This window comes from Lampetra fluviatilis, chromosome 61 (genome assembly GCF_964198595.1).
Source record: "Lampetra fluviatilis chromosome 61, kcLamFluv1.1, whole genome shotgun sequence".
Lineage (NCBI taxonomy): Eukaryota > Metazoa > Chordata > Hyperoartia > Petromyzontiformes > Petromyzontidae > Lampetra > Lampetra fluviatilis.
Genome location: NC_136335.1, coordinates 685,739 through 708,949, shown reverse-complemented (window position 1 = coordinate 708,949; position 23,211 = coordinate 685,739). Strand labels below are relative to the sequence as shown.

At 50.2% G+C, this 23,211-nt stretch overlaps 1 protein-coding gene across 1 annotated transcript in view; it reads right to left on the bottom strand.

Moving 5' to 3' along the window:
* LOC144951204 (chloride intracellular channel protein 5-like) overlaps positions 1–23,211 on the bottom strand; it is a 44,140-nt gene that overhangs the window by 3,473 nt on the left and 17,456 nt on the right. Inside the window, exons 2-5 of the mRNA XM_078881349.1 lie at positions 10,507–10,616; positions 8,217–8,342; positions 7,247–7,353; positions 5,692–5,879 (exon numbers count right to left, since the gene is read on the bottom strand). Of these exons, the coding sequence (XP_078737475.1) occupies positions 5,692–5,879; positions 7,247–7,353; positions 8,217–8,342; positions 10,507–10,616 (531 nt within the window). The remainder of the gene's footprint in view (positions 1–5,691; positions 5,880–7,246; positions 7,354–8,216; positions 8,343–10,506; positions 10,617–23,211) is intronic.

The following is a 23,211-nucleotide window of genomic DNA, read 5'->3' as shown; positions in this document are numbered from 1 at the left end:
ACCAAGCTTGGCCGCCTTTGTATCTCTCACGGCGATATTGACAACACACCGCACCGGGCAGTCATTTGAGATCGAGTTGATCCAGAGTAGGATCCGGACTGGTTCAGATAATCGTCACTGGTGTTGGCCGAGAGCCGGAATTGAACTCGGGACAGACCCAGGTGCCGTGCGCTTTGACCGACTGAGATGGGGGGCAGATGCACCAGCTGTGCCCCCGACTGTGACAGCTCGCACACAACAACAACAACCGCCATTCCCCACCAGGTGGCGGTGACGTCACCACGGCGCTCGTGCCAGGCCAGGTGCACTTTAAGGCCACGTGAAAGTGTCGGACGCACGCCGCCAAGAGGTCACGGGACAGACCCAGCACGTGCCTGGCCGATGCACCACCTGTGCCCCCTACTGTGCCAACTTGCTGGTGTTTTAGCCGCCCGGCTGAAACAGTCACCAACCATAACATCCGCCCACTCGCCCACAAAGACAAACACCCGCAAGTACGCGCGCAACCTGTTCACAATAGCGCACATCAGCCCACGCACACACGCGCCTTACGCAAACTGACCCCATTCAATAAACTCCCCCTATCCCCCTCCCCGCTCGCTGGCACACACACACACACGGATGACCACCCGTTGACGATTCGTAATTGATTTTAGGGTCAGATCGCCACTTTGGTTAAGTGCGTGGCGTACACCCCCTCTCCTCCGCCCGACAGGACAGATGAACAAAGTCGGCACGCGATCAACAAACGTGGGGGTGCAGTGAATCAGTGGGGCAGCAGCAGCAATAGCAGCAGCAGTAGCAGCAGCAGTAGCAGCAGTAGCAGCAATAGCAGCAGCAGTAGCAGCAGTGGCAGCGGCGGCAGTAGCAGCAGTAGCAGCAGTGGCAGCAGCAGTAGGACTGTCGGTCTCGCTGCTGCTGGAGAGCGATGGGCAATGTGGTGAGCGATGTGGTGAGCGATGTGGTGAGCGATGTGGTGAGCAATGGGCGATGTGGTGAGCGATGTGGTGAGCGATGTGGTGAGCGATGTGGTGAGCGATGTGGTGAGCGATGTGGTGAGCGATGTGGTGAGCAATGTGGTGAGCAATGTGGTGAGCGATGTGGTGAGCGATGTGGTGAGCGATGTGGTGAGCGATGTGGTGAGCAATGTGGTGAGCGATGTGGTGAGCGATGTGGTGAGCAATGTGGTTTGCGGCGGGGGTGGGTGGTGGTGCGGGCGTCTAGCTGGCTGTTCTGATCCGGTCCTGGGCCCTCCCCTAGGTCGACTCGGCCTCAAATGAGTACCTGGTGCGGTGTGTAAACATCGTCACTAGGGAGATAAAGGTGGCCGGGAGTGGTGCCGGCCACTAGGGCTGAACGATTAATCGATTTCAAATCGAAATCGCAATTTCAAACAAAGCGATTAGCAAATCGCAAAGGCTGTGATTTTTGCGATTTGAAAAGTCCTATGACTTTCCTATTGGAATTGTTTCATTTTGTATTATTATAACTTTAATCAGTGAGTGTCAGTGAGTGAGCATTTGTATCAGTGAGTGAGTGTGTGTATCAGCGAGTGAGCGTTTGTATCAGTGAGTGAGTGTGAGCAGCAGTGATTGAGTGTGTGTATCAGTGAGTGAATGTCAGTGAGTGAGTGTGTGAGTATCAGTGGGTGAGTGTGAGTATCAGTGTGTGTGCATCAGTGAGTGAGTGTCAGTGAGTGAGTGTGAGTATCAGTGAGTGAGTGTGAGTATCAGTGAGTGTGTATCAGTGAGTGAGTATCAGTGAGTGAGTATCAGTGTGTGTGCATCAGTGAGTGAGTATCAGTGAGTGAGTGAGTGTGTATCAGTGAGTGAGTGTGTGTATCAGTGAGTGAGTGTGAGTATCAGTGAGTGTGTATCAGTGAGTGAGTATCAGTGAGTGAGTGTGAGTATCAGTGAGTGAGTGTGAGTATCAGTGAGTGAGTGTGAGTATCAGTTAGTGAGTATCAGTGAGTGTGTATCAGTGAGTGTGAGTATCAGTGAGTGAGTGTGAGTATCAGTGAGTGAGTGTGAGTATCAGTTAGTGTGTATCAGTGAGTGAGTATCAGTGAGTGAGTGAGTGTGTATCAGTGAGTGAGTGTGTGTATCAGTGAGTGAGTGTGAGTATCAGTGAGTGTGTATCAGTGAGTGAGTATCAGTGAGTGTGTATCAGTGAGTGAGTGTGAGTATCAGTGAGTGAGTGTGAGTATCAGTGAGTGAGTATCAGTGAGTGAGTGTGTGAGTATCAGTGTGTGTGTATCAGTGAGTGACTGTGAGTATCAGTGTGTGTGTATCAGTGAGTGACTGTGAGTATCAGTGTGTGTGTATCAGTGAGTGAGTGTGAGTATCAGTGAGTGTGTATCAGTGAGTGAGTATCAGTGAGTGTGTATCAGTGAGTGAGTGTGAGTATCAGTGAGTGAGTGTGAGTATCAGTGAGTGAGTATCAGTGTGTGTGTATCAGTGAGTGACTGTATCAGTGTGTGTGTATCAGTGAGTGAGTGTGTGTATCAGTGAGTGAGTATCAGTGAGTGAGTGTGTGAGTATCAGTGTGTGTGTATCAGTGAGTGACTGTATCAGTGAGTGAGTATCAGTGAGTGAGTGTGTGAGTATGAGTGAGTGAGTGTGTATCAGTGAGTGAGTGTCAGTGTGTATCAGTGAGTGAGTATCAGTGAGTGAGTGAGTGAGTATCAGTGAGTGAGTGTGAGTATCAGTGAGTGAGTGAGTGTGTATCAGTGAGTGAGTGTCAGTGTGTATCAGTGAGTGAGTATCAGTGAGTGAGTGAGTGAGTATCAGTGAGTGAGTGTGAGTATCAGTGAGTGAGTGAGTGTGTATCAGTGAGTGAGTGTCAGTGTGTATCAGTGAGTGAGTATCAGTGAGTGAGTGAGTGAGTATCAGTGAGTGAGTGTGAGTATCAGTGAGTGAGTGAGTGTGTATCAGTGAGTGAGTGTCAGTGTGTATCAGTGAGTGTGTATCAGTGAGTGAGTATCAGTGAGTGTGTATCAGTGAGTGAGTGTGAGTATCAGTGAGTGAGTGTGAGTATCAGTGAGTGAGTATCAGTGAGTGAGTGTGTGAGTATCAGTGTGTGTGTATCAGTGAGTGACTGTGAGTATCAGTGTGTGTGTATCAGTGAGTGACTGTGAGTATCAGTGTGTGTGTATCAGTGAGTGAGTGTGAGTATCAGTGAGTGTGTATCAGTGAGTGAGTATCAGTGAGTGTGTATCAGTGAGTGAGTGTGAGTATCAGTGAGTGAGTGTGAGTATCAGTGAGTGAGTATCAGTGTGTGTGTATCAGTGAGTGACTGTATCAGTGTGTGTGTATCAGTGAGTGAGTGTGTGTATCAGTGAGTGAGTATCAGTGAGTGAGTGTGTGAGTATCAGTGTGTGTGTATCAGTGAGTGACTGTATCAGTGAGTGAGTATCAGTGAGTGAGTGTGTGAGTATGAGTGAGTGAGTGTGTATCAGTGAGTGAGTGTCAGTGTGTATCAGTGAGTGAGTATCAGTGAGTGAGTGAGTGAGTATCAGTGAGTGAGTGTGAGTATCAGTGAGTGAGTGAGTGTGTATCAGTGAGTGAGTGTCAGTGTGTATCAGTGAGTGAGTATCAGTGAGTGAGTGAGTGAGTATCAGTGAGTGAGTGTGAGTATCAGTGAGTGAGTGAGTGTGTATCAGTGAGTGAGTGTCAGTGTGTATCAGTGAGTGAGTATCAGTGAGTGAGTGAGTGTGAGTATCAGTGAGTGAGTGTGAGTATCAGTGAGTGAGTATCAGTGAGTGAGTGTGTGAGTATCAGTGTGTGTGTATCAGTGAGTGACTGTGAGTATCAGTGTGTGTGTATCAGTGAGTGAGTGTGTGTATCAGTGAGTGAGTATCAGTGAGTGAGTGTCAGTGTGTATCAGTGGGTGAGTGTGAGTATCAGTGTGTGTGCATCAGTGAGTGAGTGTCAGTGAGTGAGTGTGAGTATCAGTGAGTGAGTGTGAGTATCAGTGAGTGAGTGTGAGTATCAGTGAGTGAGTATCAGTGAGTGAGTATCAGTGTGTGTGCATCAGTGAGTGAGTATCAGTGAGTGAGTGAGTGTGTATCAGTGAGTGAGTGTGTGTATCAGTGAGTGTGTATCAGTGAGTGAGTATCAGTGTGTGTGCATCAGTGAGTGAGTATCAGTGAGTGAGTGAGTGTGTATCAGTGAGTGAGTGTGTGTATCAGTGAGTGAGTGTGAGTATCAGTGAGTGTGTATCAGTGAGTGAGTATCAGTGAGTGTGTATCAGTGAGTGAGTGTGAGTATCAGTGAGTGAGTGTGAGTATCAGTGAGTGAGTGTGAGTATCAGTTAGTGAGTATCAGTGAGTGTGTATCAGTGAGTGAGCGTGAGTATCAGTGAGTGAGTGTGAGTATCAGTTAGTGTGTATCAGTGAGTGAGTATCAGTGAGTGAGTGAGTGTGTATCAGTGAGTGAGTGTGAGTATCAGTGAGTGAGTGTGAGTATCAGGTAGTGAGTGTCAGTGTGTATCAGTGAGTGAGTATCAGTGAGTGAGTGTGAGTATCAGTGAGTGAGTGTGAGTATCAGTGAGTGAGTGTGAGTATCAGTTAGTGAGTATCAGTGAGTGTGTATCAGTGAGTGAGTGTGAGTATCAGTGAGTGAGTGTGAGTATCAGTTAGTGTGTATCAGTGAGTGAGTATCAGTGAGTGAGTGAGTGTGTATCAGTGAGTGAGTGTGAGTATCAGTGAGTGAGTGTGAGTATCAGTTAGTGAGTGTCAGTGTGTATCAGTGAGTGAGTATCAGTGAGTGAGTGAGTGTGTATCAGTGAGTGAGTGTGTGTATCAGTGAGTGAGTGTGAGTATCAGTGAGTGTGTATCAGTGAGTGTGTATCAGTGAGTGAGTGTGAGTATCAGTGAGTGAGTGTGAGTATCAGTGAGTGAGTATCAGTGAGTGAGTGTGTGAGTATCAGTGTGTGTGTATCAGTGAGTGACTGTGAGTATCAGTGTGTGTGTATCAGTGAGTGACTGTGAGTATCAGTGTGTGTGTATCAGTGAGTGAGTGTGAGTATCAGTGAGTGTGTATCAGTGAGTGAGTATCAGTGAGTGTGTATCAGTGAGTGAGTGTGAGTATCAGTGAGTGAGTGTGAGTATCAGTGAGTGAGTATCAGTGAGTGAGTGTGTGAGTATCAGTGTGTGTGTATCAGTGAGTGACTGTATCAGTGTGTGTGTATCAGTGAGTGAGTGTGTGTATCAGTGAGTGAGTATCAGTGAGTGAGTGTGTGAGTATCAGTGAGTGAGTGTCAGTGTGTATCAGTGAGTGAGTATCAGTGAGTGAGTGAGTGAGTATCAGTGAGTGAGTGAGTGTGTATCAGTGAGTGAGTGTCAGTGTGTATCAGTGAGTGAGTATCAGTGAGTGAGTGAGTGTGAGTATCAGTGAGTGAGTGTGTGAGTATCAGTGAGTGAGTATCAGTGAGTGAGTGTGTGAGTATCAGTGTGTGTGTATCAGTGAGTGACTGTGAGTATCAGTGTGTGTGTATCAGTGAGTGAGTGTGTGTATCAGTGAGTGAGTATCAGTGAGTGAGTGTCAGTGTGTATCAGTGAGTGAGTGTGTGAGTATCAGTGTGTGTGTATCAGTGAGTGACTGTGAGTATCAGTGTGTGTGTATCAGTGAGTGAGTGTGTGTATCAGTGAGTGAATGTGTGTACAAGTGAGTGAGTGGGCCCCCTCCCCACCTTGACGATGTGCAGCTTGGGCAGCAGGTTGCAGTCGGCCAGCGTGAAGTCGTCCCCGTCGAGGAACTTGCGCTGGGACTGCCCCAGGTCGTCGTCGTCCTCGTCGTTCTGGTCCACCTCGTCGGGCAGCGGCGTGTTCATGAAGTCGTCCAGCTTCTTCAGAGACTTCAGCAGCGCCATCTCCAGCGCTGCAACGAGGCGGCGTGCCGACGTCACCCACGGCAACCGCGACCGGCGCACGCGCTCTGGAGCTACGCCACTGTGGTCTGTGCAGATCTGCGGGGGTCTCTATGCGAATATCTGTGGGTATCTATTGGAGTCACTGGTGACCGGGCAGAGACAATCAACTCGCTACACCTGAGACCTCAATTTAATGACAACTCAGTCCTCTGTGAGACTGTGAGTCTCTATGTGCATCTATGGGTCTCTATGCGAGACTATGGGTCTCTACGCGAGTCTTTGGGTCTCCATGCAAGGCTATGGGTCTCCCTCGTGTATACTGGAGAACGTGTGGACATCTGTGAGCAAAAAGCTTTATAGCTCTCGATTTGAAGCTTTCGTGACTGCAAGGATTCATACTCTTAGGTTTTTTCGGTAAAGTCACTTAGGTAAATAGCTCATCGGATTCCTCCTCCAGCATAACTAAATATATTGATCATGGTTCTGATGGCCCCCACACCATTCCCAGGTGCGCCGTGCCGGCCTTCACAGCCCTTGCCCCGGGCAGCCTGCGAATGCTAAATGTGGGATGTCTGTATTTGTCGCTGGGGATGAGGGGTAAATGTGATTATCATTACGCCTGTTCAGCCGCGAAAGTCTCAACGAGCCTCAGGGCTCTTTGCGGCGGACCATGCCGACGGCACTCACAATTGCCGGCTACTCTTTCCGAATGACGTCACAGGATCTTTAACATCCACCGTGAGTGAAGCAGGCTGCGTGTAGTGGTAGTGGTATGATTATGGTTACTACCATGCCATCTTAGTAGTACATCGGAGCGACCTCTGCATTCAAACCACCTGGCTACGTCACCACCCTACTATTATTATTTGGGGCGCCACGCTGGCGAGATGTTAACTACTTCGCCTGGTATACACGAGGTCGTGGGTTCGATCACAACTCTGACGCATTTCTCTCTAAGAATGTGTTTTTCCCCTTTTTTCTGGCAACAAAACTGAAACCTTTTAGCGTCCTCTGGCCTAGCACCGTTTGAGACGAGACTCAAAAGAAAGCTGTCTCTGGTGTGGACCAATCAGTTTCAAGGACAATGCATTTATTGTCAGACTGTGTTTTTTGTTTGCATTCTGACCACAAGTATTGTGGTTCATGCAGACGTGATTCATTGTACAAAGGTTTCAATTTTGTTGCCAGAAAAAAAGGGGAAAAATATTTTTATTATATTTTAGTGCTGGCAAAGGAGGACTCATGACGCATTTCTCTCTCTCCCGACGGTAGCGTGGATTTCTCTCCGGGTTCTCCGGTTATTCCTCCCACAATTAGAATCAACGTCGTGCGTTCAGAGCATTTTCAACTGCCGATATTAATTTATGGGACTCACCGTCGTTGCTGGCCGGGCTCGTGTTCTTCACGTAGGCCGAGAACTTGGAGAAGATGTCGTTGCCAGCTGTGTTCGACTCCGGGTTCTTAGCCGCCAGCTTGGGGAACCTGCGGAGACGTCATTCGTCCGTTCGTAAAATTATTTGTGGGTTCTAAGCCACTCCGTGATGAACTTGCCGAATCTGCGTGTGTCGAAGCCAAAACAATTTTTCTGTCGTTTCGGCTCAACCCACCGGAGTTGCGGGCGAGGGAACCTCGCAGCCAGACGGAGCAGCAATGATTCAGCAGCAACGAGGTTGCGCAACGTTTAAAGTGGTGCTCGCTAACAGCACTTGCCCCAACCGCCTGTGTGTGTGTGTGGCAGTGTGGGGAGCGGTATTGTAGCGGTTACCGCCGTGCTGTGCTACGAAACCCGGCGACCTGGCTAAGATTCCCGCTCACGGCCACCAACACCGGTGACGATTATCTGAATCGGTCACAGGCCTCCCCCCACCCCCAGATCGACTCATCCTCAAGAGAGTACCTGGTGCGGTGGGTAAACATCGGAAATGGGGAGATAAAGGCGGACGGGTGTGGTGCTGGCCACCCACCCCCCCCCTCATGTGCCATGCCGGCCTTCAGAGATGCTCGCGAACAGCACTTGCCCCAACAGTCTGTTAAGGCTACATTTCGACACCTTTGTCTTTGGTGGATAGCGGTTACATCTCTCGTGGGCGGGGTTGGGGGGGGGTTTGAATTTCCTCCTCCTCCTCCATCATTATCCAGTCCAGAGCGAGTTCCCTGACCCTGGATGTTGTTGTCACGTTCTGACCCTGTCCACCTACTGGACATGCATGACAATTTGCTTCTTCAGGATGAAAATAATTTCTGACGATTCTGAGGTGCTACTCGCTGACTTGCCCCCCACGGTCTGTCGAGGCTACACGGGGCATCTCTGTCTTTGGCGCAGCAAGTGCCCCCCGCGTGCGTACTTGGGCGGGCTGAGCGTGGCCTCCAGGAACTCCTCGATCTTGTTGGTGTCGGTCTTCACGTCCCCGTTGTAGGTGAGGAACGGAGGCTGAGTTCCAGGCGCCAGGTTCGCCAAATTCGCCGGTTTCCTGGAAGCGCAAACCACACAAAAGCGTGGTGACGCTCGCGTGAGTTCACGTGAGCCGCGAGCGTGAAACCGGACACCAACCTCATCCGTGTGCTGGGGGGGGGGTACCACGGGAGCCCCTCTTCACTGGAATAAACAAACCGCCATCGCACCTCAAATGATCACCCTCTCTGTCGCGACCTTCCGCTCTGCTCCTGAAACCCACTCGTTCTCTCTGGCCCACCCCCTCCTCCTCCCCTCGTAGCCCTCGCCACTCGCACCAACGCCGCCTTCCCAACTCCCCGTGGTCACCGACAATCAATCCTCTCGTCTCATCGCCATCTTCGCTTATCCCACGCATCGTCACCACCACCTCGTTTTATATACAGGTAGTCCTCTACTTGCGATGGAGATGCGTTACGACGACCCCATCGTAAGTCGAAAATATCGTAAGTCGAAGATGGCCTATAGCCTACCCAGGAGTCTTAAAGAATGGTGATAATTTAGCAAAACAGAGCAATTTACAGAACTGTACTGTATAAACTATATACTGTATGTATTTATTAATTACAATACTGTATTGCACAGTAAAAAGTAAAGTAAAAAAAACAAGGTAAAATCTTAGCCTACCTATATGAACTACAATTTAATAGAAAGTTTTTTCAGGAAACAATCTTATCTGCTATAAAAAGTTTAACATGCATTGAACGTATCGTATCGTGGTAACCTTAAAATGAAATCGCTAAAGCTACGTATCACACCATGCATTGAACGTATCGTAATGTATCATATTGTACTGTACTCACCAAGATTCTGTCCGTCGTCTGCACACTTGAACGATGTTAGGTTGTTGATGGAAATTTTGTCGTATCGCTATCGCCATCGTAAGATCGAAATATCGTAAGTCGGACCATTGTAACTCGGGGACTACCTGCATATCCCATCCCCTCATCTCGTTTCATCTCTCCATCCATCTTGTACCACACTTAGTTGTTCAGTGTAAAGCGCCTTGGTTCAGGCGCTATATAATATGCCAGGAGATAAGAAGAACTACCTCGCCCGGGATGCAGGATGTCGTGGGTTCGATCCAGACCTTGACGCCTGCTGGATATTTGGAGTTTACGTCTCTCTCTCTCTCCTCGTGGTCACGTGAATTTTTCAAGGGGACGTCCAATTTTAGAATCAACATCACGCGTTTTTGAATATTTGGCTGCTATGAATTCACACGTGATAAGCCGCTTCATTGAGTTGTCATTGGTGATGGGCAGGTAGGTTCTGAAAAAGTACTATTTTGATCAATGGGGCTTTCCTGATAAAATAAAAATAGTTTACATCATTAGACCTCCTTTGCCAGTACCAAAACATAATAATAGGGTTTTTTCCCCTTTTTTCTGGCAACAAAACTGAAACCTTTTTACAAGGATTCATGTCTGCATTAACCACAATACTTGCAGTCAAAATGCAAACAAAAAACACACTCTGATAATATTTGCATTGTCCTTGAAACTGATTGGTCCACACCAAGGGACGGCTTTCTTTTGAGCCTCGACCCAATTGGTGCTCGACCAGAGGACGCCAAAAGGTGTACAGCTCAAAATAATATTATCATATTGTGGTACTGGCAAAGGAGGTCTAATGATTAGATGCTCACCCCGAGCCCTCATTACTGTGATAGTGGCGTTGTCTTTGAGCTGTGGACGCCTTTTGGCGTCCTCTGGTCGAGCACCAATTGGGTCGAGGCTCAAAAGAAAGCCGTCCCTTGGTGTGGACCAATCAGTTTCAAGGACAATGCATATATTATCATAGTGTGTTTTTTTTGCATTTTGACCGCAAGTATTGTGGTTAATGGAGACATGAATCCTTGTAAAAAGGTTTCAGTTTTGTTGCCAGAAAAAAGGAGAAAAACCCTATTATTATTAAAAATAGTTTAGTTTAAAATAGTTTAGTTTTCCTCTGCACATTATGAAACATGCGTTTAGAGTATTTGGCTGCTGCTGTACATTTCCACGTGATGATGAGCCGCTTCGTCGAGCGATCATTAGCGGCCAGGCCGCTTCTGAAAAACAGCTGCAGTGTATAGCCCAGTAGTGGGCCTTACCTCGCAAAATAAAAATAGTTGATCGTTTTAAGTTGTCACCCCACCCTCACCCCAGCGCCCGCACGGCCGGGCTGTCGTCCCGTCTCACCTCTTGAGGTCCACCGTGGTGACGTTGAAGGTGACGCCCTTGAGCCAGAGGATCATGAAGAGGCGCTGGGAGAAGGGGCAATTCCCAATGCTCTCCCCGTCACTGCCGGCCTGCGGCGGACACGACAGAGACGCGCGCTTGAAGCATGGGCACCCACGCCGACCGTTACCGCGCGTCGTGGTCGGCTCACGTGTCTCAGGAGTCTACCGCTCGAGGTGGATCGTGAGGTTAGCACTCGGACGCGGGTGTGTGTGTGAGTGTGCGTGTGTGTCGGTCATCTCGGTCAGTCGACCCGTGGCACCTGCTGGGTCTGGCCCGTGACCTCCTGCCAGCGGGCGTTCGACACTTCACGTGGCCTCAAGGTGCACTTGGCCTGGCACAAGCGTCGTGGTGATGTCACCGCCACTTAGTGGCGAGTGTTAGAAGAGTGGTGAGTGGTAGGCGAGTGGTGAGTGGTAGGAGAGTGGTGAGTGGTAGGCGAGTGGCGAGTGGTAGGCGAGTGGTGAGTGGTAGGCGATGGTGAGTGGTAGGCGAGTGGCGAGTGGTGAGTGGTAGGCGAGTGGTGAGTGGTAGGCGAGTGGTGAGTGGTAGGCGATGGTGAGTGTTAAGCGAGTGGTGAGTGTTAGGCGAGTGGTGAGTGGTAGGCGATGGTGTCAGGCCAAATCGGGAAAGGGGGCGACACAGCGGACGGTGTGAACATTGAGGAGGGGCCACATCCGACGTGGAAGGCTGCCCCTGTCTGCAGGAAAAGCTGCCCTCACGGGTTATTGAACGCAGGGGAGCGGTGGAACAAAAACCCGGTTGCCTTACTCGTCGGTGAATAAGCCCAAGCCCAAGCCCAAGCGTGAGCTATTTAAAAATAATATATGTGTAGAGATAGACAAAGCGAAACTGCCCTGTGGCATCAAAACCGGTCGCAGAGCCGCAGGACGAGAGAAGGCGCAATCCGGTCGAGTGGCCTGCTCGCATCCAGACCGCCAACACAACAAGGGAGGGGGCGCGATAGCGATCTGCCCTACAGGAATTCCAAATATCCTTACCTCCCCCCTAAAGCATTAACACAACTGTAGGCGCAAGTGCTGTGAACGAGCAGCGCTTGTGAAGAAGACCGGCACGGCGCACGAGGGGGTTGGGTGGCCACCACCACCACACCGGACCCGAGTGGCAATGACTTTACACGCCGCACCAGGTACTCATTTGAGGCCGAGTTCACCTAGGGGAGGCCCAGGACCGGTTCACCGAATAAAAATTGGAACCTCGATTTAAAGTGGTGTTGGCCGCGAGCAGTAATCGACGCTCGGGTCACCGCACCCCACTTCCTACCTCGGCGCACACAAAAGACAAAAATATCCTCCGTACAGCCTTCACGGACTGTTGCGGGCAAGTGCTGCGAGTAGCGGCCCCTAGGAAGGCCGGCTCCGTGGCACACGACGGAGGTGGGTGGCCAGCACCTCCGTGCGCACACAACAGACAAAGACACGCAGACAACGCCACTCAACACACACACACCGCGACCTCGCCTCAAGGGGTACAATCGATACCATTAGCAGTAAAGCTACCCATGAGAATAAGCCCCCCGGAGAATCGGCTCAAGTGGCTTGGGGGGGTGGGGGGGTGGGGTCAACTCTACCGACGGGTCGCGCCGCCCTGTGTTGTTGGGCGCGATGCCCGACGTTTTGTGCCACGTGCCAAAGGAGGCACGAGCAGAACACAGCTCGGTGGAGCTGCTTAGCGTCAGCTTAACCGCAAACGCCAACGCAAGCAGAAGTTCATAGGGCGAGGGGATGGCGATGGCTCGCGGAGGCCTTCATCCAGCAGTAGAGTGAGCGTGGCCGACGGCGGTCTAAATGTTGCAGGCGTCGCAAAGCACATCTGTGTGTAATGTGTAAATGTTTCTGTGGCTCAGTTGTGAAATTTAAGCTGCGATCGGTCTGGAAGTCACCTGCCCAGAGCCAATTTGTGTGCGTGTTGAACTTCTTTCGCACCGTACGTAGCCCACCGTGCTAATCGGAGGTGCACTGCAGGAAATTTAATGTTTAGCTCCGATGTAATGTTGCGTTCGGTTTGTGCAATCACAATGACGTGATATAGTTGATGATGATTTTGTTTCCGATTTGTATTCGCATCATTGATGTAACTTTATTTACTTTATTTTGCCTTTGTAATTCTGGTAACCAGGTCACATCTTGCGCGGAGAGACTATCCCCATGACAAAGAAGAATAATAGGCTTTACCCTCTCTGGCAAGAATACGGGAGGCGTGTTTCTATGTTCAAACACCAAATAGACATCTCCATATATATAAAAGGCAAAGTTGTGAATGTGTGTCTGTTCAAAATGTTTAGCGTACTTCCTGACATGCAACAAACTTTAAATTTGCCATGTGGGTACTTTCCAGACTGTACACCATGCAAAAATTATAAAAATACACTTTTGTTTTATTTTGCGGGGGGGAGCTCAATAATGCATATATTTTTTGCACGGCAAGTGAGCTGTGACGTCACATCTGTCACGTGACCCGCGCATGTGGAAGCGTAACGCATTGTAGTGTAGCGGGTAGCGCACCGCGCTACGAACCCGGCGACCCGAGTTCGATTCTCGCTCACGGCCACCACCGGTGACGATTATTTCAACCGCTCCTGGGCCTCCCCTAGGTCGACTCAGCCTCAAACGAGTAACTGCTGTGGTGTGTGAACATCGCCACTGGGGAGACAAAGGCGGCCGGGCGTGGTGGATCCAAGTCCCGGGCGAAGCCGGGTAGTACAGCTAGTATTTACCAAAGCATCAAATCTGCATTAAGCACACAAGCTTGTGGTAGAACATGCACACAAGCACGGCTTAGATACACCACGACACGCATTGTCCTTGAAACTGATTTGCAAAAACCGGAGACAACATTCTCCCCTTTTAATGGCCTCAGTCTCGGCACCAGGCGGAGTCGAACCAGTACAAAGGTGGTGGTGGTGGTGATACTGCAAACATCAAAGCGTTAAGAGCTCGAGTTGAGCAGCTGTATCTACGGAGCGCCTTTTTGCCGCTATCAAGATTATGAAGAGAAGGCCTTGACCCTTTTTGCATGTTTTACCACAAGCATGCTTGGCTAATGCGGCCTTGGTGATGCCTTGCAATAGCTGAAAGGTTGAAGCCTATTATTATGTTTACAACCCGGCCAATATTGGATGGGTTCACTGTCCAATTGATTAGCAAATGGGGCAGTAACCATTATACAGGAGATACCCCTCTTAACGACCAGCCCTGTTCACGACTAATCGCTAAACAACGGGCCTCCATAGAGCCCAATGTGTTCACTTACCGACTCTGTTAATGACGGGCTGTTGTATGTACAGTAAAGATTAAATAATGCATTGATTAAGTGCGCTTACTTTAATATTATGCGTTTATAATGTTGCTAGTATCTTTATGCATTCATAGCCATTGTTTAAATATTAGAAAGTACGGTTTTTGGGTGAAAAAGGTTGGCTTTCAATGCCATCGGAACGAATTGAGCCTTAAACGTGCATTGCCTATACTCGCTTAACGACAAAATCACTTAACAAGACCAGTAACCAATTACCGTCGTTAAGAGGAGGGCTTCTACTGGTCTATGTTTGTCCATTTCCCCGTCTACAAGTCCAGGCTTTGGATATTCCTCTTCTCTGCCCATGGCTGACCGACTCTCTCATGTACGTATGTAGGACTTCTTTCGCACCGTACGTAGTCAACCGTTTGAATCGGAGATGCGGGATAATCAGGTGTGGAAACATCTTAACGTCCCGTGTGTTATTGCCGAAAAGGCTGAAGCATTTACATTTTTTATTGTCTTCATACCGGCAAACCAAGGGTCCCCTATAAATTTAAACTATCTTGGGTCTCCGAGCTCTCGCTTGATTAAACAAAACAATCCAGGGGCTCAGCGGTGGCGAGATGTTAACTACCTCGCCGGGTATACAGGAGGTTGTGGGTTCGATCCCAACTGACGCCTGCTGCTGTGTATTTGGAGTTTGCGTGTCTCCCTCCCCGTGGTCACGTGGATTTGTCTCCGGGTTCCTCCGGTTTTTTCCCCTGCATATTTAGAATCAACATCACGCGTATATGGCTGCCATACACATTTCCACACGACGATAAGCCCCTTCGTTGAGATATAATTTGTGATGACCAGGCAGTTTCTGAAAAAGAGCTCTCTAGCTCAGTGACCCTGACACCTGGCAAAATATAAATAGTTTAGTTTTGGTTTCAATATTCGACAGACGTAACGTAACTTTCTGTCAATGGAATAAAGAATCCCGTGGCTTTTTCTTACACCGTTCTAAAAGCCACTTGGGGCAGGCATCCTCCATCATTTAGAGCAATTGATTATTATCGTTATCATAAAAATAACCAACCAGGAACTCCCAAGAATACCAGGCCAATATATTTCGCCAGCACCCATTTGATTGTTCACGCGATCGTTATCAGCCACAGAGCCCCACAGCCCCTGGCATGAGAGCCGGTTTGCTACCGATGATCATCTCCATTACGATGACCGAGCCTGTCACTCACGCGCACGCTCGCTCTTTACCCCAGTTTCTGCCAAAGGGAGAATTAAGACTTTTTTTCCTCCCCAGGTAAGGCCCCACTGAGCTATTTCGCTCTTTTTCAGAAGGACCTGGCCACCACAAATGATGGCTCAACGAAGTGGCAGCTTGTCATGTGGGAAATTCATGGCGGCCAATACTTTAACCGCAAGTGTATAAATGTGGAGGGAAAAAACCGGAGGCCCCAAGAGAAAAATCCACACAACCACGGGGAGAAAATGCAAACTGAAAATATACAGGTGTCAGAATCGGACCCAGGACCTCCTGTACGCCAGGCAAGGAAGTTAACATCTCGCCACCATGACGCCCAGATTTCATTGTTCGGCCTCATCCATAACCGTCTTCAACCGCCTGTATGCTGCAGGCAACAACAAAGCACTCGCTCACTCACTCACTCGCACAACAACAACAACCGCCATTCACCGCTGGAGCGCTTGTGCCAGGTTAGGTGCACTTTGAGGCACGTGAAATGCTGCCGACAGGTTACGGGACAGACCCCCGGGGCGTTTGTGGGTTAACCGACCCAGGACGACCACTTGATACAGCAATCGTGCTGTGACGGTTCCACCTGAAGACGGAAGCTTGTGTTGCCTCCGAAACGTCGTGATTTTTATTTTATTTTTATTTTACTTTTATTAATTTGAATTTTTTACCTACGTGACTTTACCGAAAAAACCTAAGAACAAGGAAGGTGGCTCCAAGGTTGGGAATCTAACCCAGAATTCACCAACTCTGCTGATCCACTGCGCCACCACCAACCCTGCACGCCCACATAACACGCGGTCTTTACGAGCCACCGCCCATGCGGTATTTTTTGCTATTTTTTTGTTGTTTAAAACGGTCCGGGGCAGGTGCTTTGTTCAATACATAGAAATAAAAAAACCTGCCTGGTCAGGTGAGATGACCACCTACCCACCCACCACATTCCACGAATGATAAAAAGAACGCTGGAAGCTGACGAGTATTTTCCTATCTCTGTTTCTATCGGTCAAGGCCGAGGAGGTCTTTGTTAATCTTTAGTTTTGTTGAGCTATCACCATTCGCGATGGCCAGGTCGATTCTGAAAAAGAGCTATATAGCTCAGTTGGGGTCCTTACACCTGGTAAAATATAAAATAAATCTTAAATAGGATGGGTGGGCGTGGGGTCCTGTGGCAGTGTAGATTGAGGACAGGAGATTAACACCACACTTTGATTTGTTAAACTTGTGGGTCTCTCAGTCTATCGATCTCTATAAGTCTACGTGTCTGTAGTATATGGGTCTCTTGGGAGCCACGGTGGCGAGATGTTAACTACCTTGCCGAGTATGCAGGAGGTCGTGGGTTTGATCACAACCCTAAAGCCTGCTGTATATTTGGAGTTTGCGTGTCTCTCTCTCTCTCCCCGTGGCCGCATGGATTTTTCTCCGGGTCCTACGGTTTTTCCCTCCACATTTAGAATCAATATCACGTGTTTAGATTATTTGGCTGCTCGATAAGCCACTTCGTTGAGCTATCATTTGTGATAGTCGGGTCAATTCTGAAAAAGAGCCAAATAGCTCAGTGGGCCTTACCTGGTAAAAAAAATACCTTCGTTTTAATTTAGTTGTTGTGATGTGCGGTGTTGGAGGTTGAGCACAGTGTGCGCGAGTACCTCCGATTAGTGCAGTTGGCTACATACGGTGGGAAAGAAGTTAAATGACCATACGGACTGCCCATAGACTAACACTGCCCATAGACTAACACGACTCACAGACTCAACACTGCCCATAGACTCAACACTGCCCATAGACTCAACACTGCCCATAGACTAACACGACTCACAGACTCAACACTGCCCACAGACTCAACACTGCCCACAGACTCAACACTGCCCACAGACTCAACACTGCCCACAGACTCAACACTGCCCACAGACTCAACACTGCCCACAGACTCAACACTGCCCACAGACTATCACGACTCAGACTCAACACTGCCCACAGACTCAACACTGCCCACAGACTCAACACTGCCCACAGACTCAACACTGCCCACAGACTCAAGACTGCCCACAGACTCAACACGACTCACAGGCCCACCACCACCCATAGACTCAACAATACTCATAGGCTCAACACAGCACCTCCGATTAGCACGGTTGTCAACGCACACAGACACACATACACACCGAGTCCTCACACATGGTTGGATGAATCAACGAGGGGAAGTTCCCCGGGAACAGTAACCACGGTAGCAGCGAGAGAGGAGTGATATCTGCAGGAGGCACATGCTATCGGCACCATTTATTTTAAGGCCACATATGCAGAAGTAGGCAGGGCGTGGTTCTCGTGAGGTATGCACATGCAACAAAATAATAACAATCACACACGCAGTCTATATTTGTCAATCCGCTGCTAGATGAGAGCAATCCCGTGCCCGCACGGGCCGTGGGAGTCATTCGACCATACTTCACCGCTCCGATTGGTGCAGGGTTGGCGAAGGTGGTACAGCGCCACCGCAGGCCCGCGGACGCCTACGCGGCAGTACAAATAGCCGTTTCACAAGCGAGGCAAATTGTTACCGGCTAATCGCGTCGTTAAGACGATTCCAATGGAGCACTACACAGTTCTAATGATGGCTCTACCAGAGGTGGGACAAAGTCATTGTTATGCAAGTCCAAGTCGAGTCGCAAGTCATCAAATTCATGACTCGAGTCTGACTCGAGTCCAAGTCACATGACAGGAGTCCACATCTCATAGGTGGGACAAAGTCATTGTTATGCAAGTCCAAGTCGAGTCGCAAGTCATCAAATTCATGACTCGAGTCTGACTCGAGTCCAAGTCACATGACTCGAGTCCACACCTCTGGGCTCTACTGCGCAGGCGCTAGTCCACCACCACCCCACTTCCTCGCCTCTTGAGGATGATCAATACAAAGGTCCCCTGCAAAGCCTGCACAGGCCATTGGGGCAAGTGCTGATAGCAAAGCACCGGCGGAGGCTGGCACGGCGCACGAGAGGGCGGGTGACCGAGAGCTCCACGCGCCTTTGTCTCCACCCCAGTGCATCGTCTACACACCACCATAGGTGGTCATTTGAAGCAGAGTTGACCTAGGAGGCCCCGGGACCGGTGTAGACATTCGTCAGCGTGCTAAGCACCGTGTCGCCGCTCCCCTACGTGGTAATGTACGTGTGTACGTTGAACTTCTTTAGCACCGTACGTGGAGAACCGTGCTAATCGTAGGTGCAGTGTTGAGTCTATGGGCAGTGTTGAGTCTATGGGCAGTGTTGAGTCTATGGGCAGTGTTGAGTCTATGGGCAGTGTTGAGTCTATGGGCAGTGTTGAGTCTATGGGCAGTGTTAGTTTTTTGGCAGTATGTATGTGTGTATATTGAACTTCTTTCGCACCGTACGTAGCCATCCGTGCTAATAATCGGAGGTGCGGTAATCCGGAACGACAGACCCACAGCCAAGGAAAACATTTACCTGCCGAGGAGTTTTTTTTTTGCCAATTTAAGTCATCCTCACTTTCCCCCCCTCCCCCGGGGAGAGTCGGAGCAGGAGGAACATTCCTTCACGCTACCAGAACCGCCGCCGCCTTCGTCCCCCTTTGCCCAACGCTGCCAGAACCGCGGGAGGGCCCGTGGCGAGTCTCGACAACAACAACAACACCCACGGTTAGCTCCTCGTGCCGGGCCGGAGGGGGAGCGAGAGCTTCTTCGGAAAATTAATCAAAACGCCGGGGGTGGCGGGGGAAGGGGAGGGCGAGCGTTTAACTCTGACGGGTGAATCCCGAGCGGAATGTGGCCACCCGTCGGCTCAGGGGTTTGGAGCCGTGGAGCCGAGGGCCTGGGGTCCGATTGCGGGTATCAGCAGCTGCCCATCATGAAACTGGGTTTCTCAAGTGCAGTTGAGTTGATGGTCTCCGCCCAGTGACCGGTGACTCCAATCCAAGCACTATCCTTTGTACGTGGATCCATAGGTGTCTCTGTACGAGGGGCTATGGGTATAGAGGGGGCACAGCTGGTGCATCAGCCAGTCATCTCAGTCGACTTATGGCACCTGGGTCTGTAAGATGTTCAAACGCCAAATAGACGCACACCTATTGCAGAACATCATCAAGTATGCATTAACCACACATCCTTGTGGCAAAACGTGCTAACAAACATGCTGTCATATATATGCATTGGCTGTTTCCGCTGTAGGCCATTCAGTTTAAAATTACAATGCATATATTGTCAGAGCATGTTTGTACGTATGTATGTGTTTTACCATAAGTTAGGGAAAATGCTGTTAGCAAGCACATATGAAGGCCCGCATGACACACAAGGTCGTGGGGGAGGCCAGCACCACGCCCGGCCGCCTTCATCTCCCTCATGGCGACGTTTACGAACACCGCACTAAGTACTCTTTTGAGGCCGAGTCGACCTAGGGGCGAGACCCAGGACCGGTTCAGACAATCGTCAATGGTATTGTGACGACCGTGAGCGCGAATAGAACTCGGGTCACCGGGTTCGTAGCGCGGGACCCTAACCAACCGCTACACCACCACCGCTCCCCATGAACATACATACACAGACGTGCACGACAACACAACACAGACGTGAACACAAACGCAATGCACGCGCTGTACCGGTTTGACAAATCAAAGTGTGGCGTTTATCTACTGTCCTTAATCTACACTGCCACATGATCCACGCCCCACTCCTATTTACTAAACAATTTTTTTTATTTTTACCAGGTGAGGCACAACTCAGCTGCAATGTAGCTCTTTTTCAGAAGCGACCTGGCCATCAAAAACGACAGCTCAACAAAGTGGCTTATCGTCATCGTCGCGTGGAAATCTATAGCAGCAGCCAAATACTCTGAACGCGTGACGCTGACTCTAAATGTGCAGGGACAAACCGGAGGACGCGGACAAAAATCCACACGGCCACGGGGAGAGAGACACCGCAAACTCCAAAACTACAGCAGCAGGCGTCAGGGTCTGGATTGAACCTACGAACTCCTGTACACCAGGCGAGGCGGTTAACATCTCGCCATCATGAGCTTCCCTTCTCCGAGAGCCATGTGCATCGTCACCGCCATCGTGTTGCACCCGACGTCGCGCTGTGCTTAGTGTCGTGCTGGGCTTAGCGTCGTGCTGGGCGCAGCGTCGTGCTGGGCTTAGCGTCGTGCTGGGCGCAGCGTCATGCTGGGCTTAGCGTCGTGCTATGCGCAGCGTCGTGCTGCGCACAAAAAGCTCCGTTTGTTTCTAGGGCCCTGGACGTGGGCCCCTCGAATGAGCGCATTTATATTTAATTTATTTCGAATATTTGTTTTCCACAGTCTAATTAGACCCAGCGCTCTCATTTTCCTCTGGGACTGGGGTCCTCTCGTTCCCAAATTCCAAGACGCCTGGCAGAGTTTTATTTCCACGACCGCCTTCAGAATATCAGAATATGTATTTGTACTGAAGGAATCCGATGAGCTATAAAAGATCTTTTTCCACAGACGTCCCGCATCACGGATAGTCCGGCCGTGCGTTGGTTGCGGTTCGGTTCGGAACGGACGTGGCACCGGTGGGGTGGCGAGGGCATTCAGAGCGTGACCAGAGCATCACTTGGAGGAGATGCTCGGGAGGTAGCTCTGTGGTAGCCGCTTCAGCGGCACCATACTCCGACACAGCGCGTCCCACGCTGCTCATCGCACGGGCGAGAGAGATCCGACTGGACGGTTCGGTCTCGTTACTGCGACGCCCGATAGCGCGTTGGGGGATAAAACTCGGGTGGCACGAGGCAGAGGCGCAGCCCCGCAATGGCCTTGCTTACGTCACTGCTAGCGGAAGGGGGCCCCCTCCCACGACAGTGAACTCCAGGGGAGGGGAGGCAATTGGACTACTCCTCTTCCACGTTGCCAGCACGTTGCTGGAAGATGTGAGAGTACCCGTACTTTACCACCCCACCACCACACGCAACCTACCCATCGACTAACTCCGGCGAACCCGTTTATTCTGCTGGGCGGACAGAGGCGCTGATGATGGCGTGGGGTGGGTGGCATTAAAGAAACTCGCCCGTGCCCCCCCCTCCCTCGGGTAGTAGGGGGGACGAACTGCTCGCCATGCAGACACGAAACCCCAAAGTTAAAACATTTACGGACAGTGCGAGAAAAAATGCAACACGGTTGAGGAGCTCGGGCATCTAACGACGACGGACGAATAGTTAACGGGCTGAGTAAGCACAGGGTCGCTCAAGGTCATTCGTCACAACTGCCACGGCGTTCCACTCTGCACACACGTGCCTGCCACAGCCAGGGGGTGGGGAGGGTGGTGGGCCAAGCGAGCGAGCGGACTGAACTCCCCAGCGCCGCCTCCACCACCACCACCAGGAAACCGCACCCAACCCAACAAGGGACTGGCACATCGGAGGAATGCGGGCACCACCAAAAACAACCGCCCAGCGTGGAAAGCCGGCGGCCAGGGTGGCCATTGAACCGCCACTCACCGATTCACTCCGGTCACTCGACGGCAGTCAGTCGCCCCTTCGAATCACTGCTACCATGGTTACTGGGTCGCATGGACCGATTTCTCCTCCTTCGCTAAATCGGAGGCCATTCCGGTACACGGCAGAAACTCGGCTGTGGAGGAACGGCTGAGAGAACAAGGCCCTGCCGTCGCAGATCCCACACACGCCACGACCCCCCTTCCTGTCTGCACTCCTAGCCGCTGAATGATTTTTCCCGGTTAAATTTTGTCATGCGGGGCACGGTGTCGCAAGTCTAACTAACTATAACTTTCTATTTTTATTTTACCAGATAAGGCACCACTGAGCTACGTAGCTTTTTTTCAGAAGCAACCAAATGATAGCTCAACGAAGTGGCTTATCACGTGGAAATGAATAGCAGCCAAATACTCTAAATGCATGTCTCTAAATGTGGAGAGAAAAATCAGAATCAGAATAAGTATTTATACTGGAGGAATGCGTTGAGCTATAAAGCTCTTTGTCACATGCAAACTCCAAATATACAGCAGCAGGCGTCAGGGTCGGAATCGAACCCTCGACCTCCTGTATACCAAGCGAGGTAGTTAACATCTCCTAGCCACCGTGGCGCCCAAACTATCCTCAGCGTCAGCATAATCATTCAGCATCGTGCAGGAGACCATTTGGAGGTCACAATTTAATAATCTCGAGATTGAATCGTGGATTTGACCGTGGCGCCCCCGACTCTTGCCTCCAAGAAACTTTATTGCAAGTGTGCGCAGCCACCACCATCAGATTCTATTTGGATTAGGTTGCGAGACCACTTGGGTTACGTGGCCCAACCTCCGATTAGCTCGGCTGAACCACGTACGGCGCAAAAGAAGTTCAACATACACAACTGAGAACCACAATACTCCAATCCCTCCAATGGCTCCCGTACCAATTCCAGAGCAATTTCTCTACAAATTAGATTTTTTTTCTGCACGCAGTTTATGCTCGAAGGCCCAAGCTCCCAGATTGTCAAAACGGCAAATATAAAAAAGCACAATAAAAGTTGGTTGAGATACGAGTAACACTACTTGAATTGAGCGAGGTCATGATTATAAGAACTGGGGGAAAAAGAGACGATGGTTTGGGGGGAGGAGGGAATTCCAAAGTGGTGTAGTGTGAGGGAAGAAGCAGAGCAAGTGAGGTGACCTGCAGTGTGGTGAGTGAGTGAGTGGGTGGATGGATGAGTGATTACGTAGGTGGGCGAGTGGGTGGGCGATTGGTTGAGTGACCGGATGAGCGAGTGGGTGGGCCAGTCTGGCGGCTGAAGAATGTGGGTGAGACGTCTTGGCAAGCAAAGTCCTTGACGGGATGGGGAGGGAGGGTGAATACCCAGACGTCCGTCTCACTTTGATGTTAATCAACTCGTTCACCGTAATCTATTATATCTAAACTTGTTTTCAAAGCGATAAATAGAAGCGTACATTTTGTCCATTAACATTACACCTAGTTATTAAACGTACGGAAAACACATTCCATGTTTATGTGAACATCATGAGGGTGTGAGCCCAGGCAGCATCACTTGGATTTTCTGCCTGCGGCCAAACTGGTCCGATCTCAGAAGCAAAGCGAGCACGAGAACGGAGAGCGGGGTTGTTGATGGGTTCCATTCTATCGCCGCGCGTGACAGCTATATGCTCGGGAACCTAGTGCCAACGTCAATGCCTGC